Raw genomic sequence first — 6,130 nt, 5'->3', positions numbered from 1 at the left:
GCTCGCGGAGGGGCCGCCGGGGCACGGCGAGGAGGAAGAGGAGGGTGCAGAGCTTCCTCCCTCCTTCCCTTTGCACGCGAGGAAGGGAAACAGCAGCAGCCTTTTCGGTAACCCTGGGGCCTGGCGGAATTGGCCACACGCATCCTGTTACCTGCCCCATGAATAGCAGATTATCTGTTTGTTCATAACTGCATCTGGAATAATCTGACAATTAAAAAGAAATCTCTRTTAGTATTTTAAAACAGGAATTTTGAGGAAATCTTACATCTTGTTTCCAAGTTCACTGTATTGCCTATTGAAGGTAGGCACTCTGACATGCACTTTAAACTGTAAATCTGTGTTTTTACTAACTGGATACCTTCTGTTTTCTCTCTGCAGGAATGGAGGATAAGAAACTGATTTCTGCAACAGACGCACAATATTCTAGCGTGCTCCTTCAGTCTTTGAATGAACAACGTGGGCATGGACTTTTTTGTGATGTTACTGTCATTGTGGAGGATCGGAAATTTCGAGCTCACAGAAACATCCTTTCAGCCTCAAGCACGTATTTTCACCAGCTTTTCTCAGTGGCTGGGCAAGTGGTTGAACTGAGCTTTGTAAGAGCAGAAATATTTGCAGAAATACTTAACTATATCTACAGCTCCAAAATAATCCGTGTTCGATCAGATTTGCTTGATGAACTGATTAAATCGGGGCAACTATTGGGTGTTAAATTCATAGCTGATCTGGGTGTCCTGCCATCAGAAGGAAAGACCATGCTGGGTGATGCCCAAGACGGCGCTTCAGAAAGCCCAGGTCAAAGGGATGCTCAGACACAGGTCCCTGCAACACGACAGGAGAGCCGAGAGGCATCGGGCGGGATGCCCGTTATAACAGAATCATTCTCCTTACACGGCATACAGTACGAGACTGCAAAAATTACAGTGAGTGATTCAGATGACGAAGACGACGATGTCATCTTTTGCTCCGAGATTGTTCCCCCAAAGGAATGTGCTAAAGATACGAGTGCTGCAACGCAGAGCCAGCCTTGCCCAACCCCGATTGAAGTTTCTGACCAGAAATCATGTGGCAGTGGTGGCGGCTGCTCTCCCCTTCCAGCCAGCACCGCAGCAACTCAAAAACTCACTTCACCTGCCAGCCAACCAGGTCCAAACCAAACACAATCAAGTGCCGAATGTCCTGTCACTCCGACCCCCCAGCATTTGACTCCCAATATAATTTTGCTAAACCAGGCTCCACTTAATTCTTTACCCAGCATCAGCTCCTCCAACCAAACAAATGTGCCCCCTACAATTAATCTGCTTGAAGAGAATCAGCCGCCACCTAAGAAAGATTGTGTTACTGAAACAGCTGCAGTTGATGTTGATGAGGAAGATGGTGAAGATGATGAAGTCATTAGCTCCTCTAGTCCTGGTTCAGTCAGCAGTAACTCTTTGGTTCAGCCACCTTCTACGCACAAAGCAGCACCCTCTGAAAGTTCGGGTGTACAGAAAAAACAGCTTGTTACATGTTCACAAGAGCCGTCTTCAAAACCTGGAGAATTCAAAATAAAAATCTCGGATGTTCTGACTGGAAACAACAAGGAATTTCATGCAGGTGTAGCACCAAAACATGTGGCAGAGGGGCAGAAAATCATAACCTTAGATACAGCGACTGAAATAGGAGGCTTATCCACGGGCTGTAAGGTTTATGCAAATATTGGTGAGGATACCTACGACATTGTCATCCCTGTGAAGGACGATCCCGAGGAAGGGGAGGCCAAACTCGATGAAACACCTCGAACATCCGGCGATGATTCCCCAAGCAGGAAACGCATGAAAGTGAAGCACGATGACCACTACGAGCTCATAGTGGACGGCAGGGTGTACTACATTTGTATTGTATGTAAAAGGTCATACGTATGTCTGACAAGTTTACGGAGACATTTTAACGTTCACTCCTGGGAGAAGAAGTATCCGTGTCGATACTGCGACAAGGTTTTCCCCCTGGCAGAGTACCGTACCAAGCACGAAATTCACCACACCGGGGAGCGAAGGTACCAGTGCTTGACGTGTGGCAAATCTTTCATCAACTATCAAGTCATGGCCTCGCACATACGATCCGTTCACAGTCAAGACCCTTCTGGAGACACCAAGCTCTACCGGTTGCACCCCTGCAGGTCTCTGCAGATCAGACAATACGCGTATATCTCCGACCGCTCGAGCAGTATACCTGTCATCAACGAGGATGGAATTGTTTATCATGTTGGCACAGGAAAGGATGGTGCTGAAGGAACAACGTCGACTCCTCCCGCCAAACAAATGACCTGGGATGACATTTTCATCCCTCAAGGAAATGAAGCAATTTTTAAACAAAATCCATCAGAGGGAAGTACTGAGTTTGAGTTTGTAATACCAGAGTCTTACTGAAATGCATTAAATGCTGGGTGGGGAGGGGGGAAAGCTTCAGTACAGAAAAATTGCAGCTGTTTTCAATGAACTGCTAAAATCATTGTAAAGCATATTGTTAAAGTGAAAATAAGTTAACTTGTTCTGCCAAGCCATCAAATGGTAATACTTGGATGGATTAGCTCCAAGTAATTTGTAGAAGAGATTCATCTGAAAGTTTACTTGAATAAGAGTRAGACGTTTCCAAGGAACCGGCAGTGTTTTCTAGTACATTAATTTTGATCAAAACATGGGGCTTTGTAGCTTGAAAAGGTACAGTTTCTTCTAAAGAACTAGGGRAAAAAAAAGGCTTCTAAAGTAATTGAGGTATTTCCTCTACCCACATTTATTATATAAACCCTTTCTTTCATGTTAGCACTTTAATGTTTAATTGTGTTTAGACATTAACCAAGACAATAAGACTTTTCACCATAGTCTCTCGAATATGGAACCATTTTAAAGAAATCCCACATCTCGTGTCATTTCTGTGAACAATGCTTTACTGCAAGGGTCCAAAATAATTGATCCAATAGTTTGGAGTAGTRTATTTTTGAACTAGCATCTTAGTTCTGCTTTTATAATCAATCTGAATGAGTAAGTTATCATCATAACAGATATTCTTGCAAACAAGAAATACTCTGTTTGGGCTAACTTGAACAAACCTTATTTATATTTGGCAGTATGGTGAGTGGAGAATATTCAGTGGCTGGGCCATTATATTTTATTCTTTTTGCAAAGGGGAAAAAAAMCTAAGCTTAATTGTGAAGAAGTTTAGAACATTTAGGAAGGAGATATTTTGCATTTTTAAATTTTGGGGAATAATGTTTAGTTTTATTACTGCTGGAAAATATAACTGTAACTTGGCATAAATTGCTATTCTTTTTTTCTCTCTTTATGGAGAAATGCTTCAATCTGGTATTTGAAAAAAAGCAAACATGTTTTTTCTAGATGAAGGCATTGAAACTTAATTCTGGCAGTGCTGTATCAGTTCAGCACTGAGGCTGCTCTGGATCYTGGTGTGAATATTTAGCTAGATTGTTACGTGAATCAAGAAATTGGATTTTTCTTCCCCCATTTAAAGGGGGTGCAATCATGGAGACTAAACCAACAATCAAAGATTAACCCYCCCTCCCCCAATATATGGTTTAATTTCTATACAGTTTCCATAACAGAGACATCTATTTCAGTTTATTATAWTGCCCCTTTTTTTCTTATTGCAAGTGGTACATGTTTAGACACTTAGAAAATAGTCAGTAGAAGTCCAACTTGAACAAGAAATAGTGAATATGAGAAAAAAACCAACAGCTGTTCACTGGAGTCATAGTTTAGCGTTCCAGATTTAGTGACTTGTTGCATTTTTGTAAATGGCAATATGAAAGTTGCACAGCAGCTTTAGAGATGACTGAGAGAGATTATTGTGCATAGTACTAGTTAGTTAATGGTAACCTTTCCTTAAACTGCAGTTAGGGGTTTTTCTCCTCTTTTAACCTCTTAAGTAAACATCTTATGCTATAGCCTTCACTCTTGAGGTTTYAGACATCCAGTATTCTTGACAGAAGGTTATTTAAGTGGTAAATTATTCAAATGTAGCTCGAGCTATTAAAAAAGGGTACCAGAGATCAGTATTTGTAATGAAGGGAGAAAGAGGAGAACTGGTTTACCTTCTATATGTAATACTCAGCACTTCTTTTTTCAATTTTTTTTTTCGTTTGTTTGTTTGGTAGGCAAAGAATATGATAGACATGGTTATTTTCGGGTCACGCTGCAAACTGCTCTGAACATAGAGGGGTTTTGGTGGCAGGTTGGCTGGTGGCCGAGCTGGGCCTGGGCAGTTAAGCTAATTCTCACGAGGAGTCGGTGCTGATYTCCTGCGTTAGCACAGGTTGCCCTGGCTTAACTAGCCTTGTGCTACAGGGGAACTTCTTGAACTATTTGTCATGAAAACACAAGGTTACTTTGCTCCTGATGTTGTGACACAGCTGGAATTAAGTGTACATTGCAAAATATACATTCATTAATAGTGGGAAAATAATGGCTATCAATAGTTGCTGCTGATATATTTAAAACCTTAAATGAAACTGTGCCTACTAAAGGTCTTTTTTTTTTTTTTTTTTTGAGGAAAACTGGAAAATTAGGGCTTTGTATCTTTGCTAGAAGACTCGTGCTTGCATGTGTCTCAGGGTCTTCAGTTTTCCTTGGAAGTGATTTTTGATATCCAAAGTCCAGAGATCATGTAAAGCATTTTTGATTTCACTTCCACTATTTATTGAGTTAAAAACATGTTATATCCTTTTTTTTTTTTTTTNTTTTTTTTTTTTTTTTTTTTAACTTTTTATGGGGCCATGAGCTTTTTAATGTAGATTCCTGGCTATTGCACTTTTTTTTTTTGGTAAACTTTTTAACTTTAATTTAATGACAAATACTCTGTAAATATTAAGAAATTGGCTTCGGGATAATGAAAATAAAAAGACTGAATCCAAAAAAACAATTATCTAAAAATAATAATAATAAAAAAGAGATTGGTAGCAAAGCTAACAGTCATTTACATACATGCAAAAACTTTACCTGATCTCCTACAAAGCATTTTAATGATGGCTGCATCCTCACCGTATGGGATTCATACCACAGCATTCCAGTATATGAATGAAACAAATATTGAGATAACAGAATTGATAGATTACTTATTTATTTTGTACTGTTAAGGCATGCAGCAGATAAAAGATGCAAAAGCTGAACTCGTATACATTGAACATTGGGTCTACAGCTGTTACCTATGAATGGKTCTCTGTGAAACACTTAGCATTTTTACCAGGTCTGTAATGTATATATACTTGTACAGTCTTTCCTTAACACACTTTTTAAAGTTGTGTTCTACTTTTCATTAATAAATACTTGATATTAGTTCTTAGAGCTTTCTATGGCAAAAATAAAAGGTTTAATTCTAAAGATGTGCAACATGTTTCTTTTTCAATGGCAGTCAACTTTTCCAGTCTATTAAGAACAGTAGTGAACTCCCAAGTTTGATATTTTTTGCAACTGAGCACTTTTTTTTCCCCCCAAGAAAGTGAAATAGCTGGAAATTTCCACTGCATAAAGGGAACTGAGTTTTGTGATATGCACTTTTTCTCAGCATAGTTGCAACTGGTGTGGAACAGTCTGTCCGACCACTAATCAGGCTGCAGATGACCTAGAAATTAAGAATAACAGACTGACCTGTGCAATGCATATCCACTAACTCACTGCTAGGGTCCTTATTCTTAATTAGTTAGTAACTAGTTATCATTTACAAAGTTCAAATGATATTGAACCTTGACTACTATGGAGCAACTTGCTGCTAGCTTCTGATTCCAGGTAGGGAATACAGTTTAGGGATGAGTAACATCTACAAATGGTATTTTGTATTTGTTTTTCCTCCCTGGTGTAGGACTTCCACCTACTTCTGCTATYGTTTGAAAAGATCATGATATAAATATGCCCCAAGTAATACAGTTGATGTGGAAGTGACACTGCACCATCTGGATTATTTGCACATCTGTTAAGCAAAAATTCAGCAGTAAAAAAATAAAGCAGCATTGGTACTAAGAAAAMCACAGGATTTTGAGTCTTTTGCCTGTGGCCAGAGCAGAGAACTGAGAAGTGGGGGCCCCTGGGGCTTTGTAAAACAAATCCTACGAAATAACCACCCAGTAACTACTCGTAGGAGA

The 6,130-nt window shown here is 39.6% G+C and overlaps 1 protein-coding gene across 1 annotated transcript; it reads left to right on the top strand.

The window, feature by feature from the left end:
• Window positions 1-380: 380 nt before the first annotated feature.
• Window positions 381-4,254, top strand: ZBTB33 (zinc finger and BTB domain containing 33). The gene has a single exon (XM_026039107.1). The coding sequence runs from the start codon at window positions 381-383 to the stop codon at window positions 2,406-2,408; it is 2,028 nt and encodes a 675-aa protein (XP_025894892.1). The 3' UTR covers window positions 2,409-4,254.
• The last annotated feature ends 1,876 nt before the right edge of the window (window positions 4,255-6,130 follow it).

Source organism: Nothoprocta perdicaria, unplaced genomic scaffold (assembly GCF_003342845.1).
Source record: "Nothoprocta perdicaria isolate Ctin4 unplaced genomic scaffold, notPer1 scaffold_22, whole genome shotgun sequence".
NCBI classification, from domain to species: Eukaryota; Metazoa; Chordata; class Aves; order Tinamiformes; family Tinamidae; genus Nothoprocta; species Nothoprocta perdicaria.
Note: the sequence above shows the minus strand (reverse complement) of the source record. Positions and strands in the feature narration are given on the sequence as shown.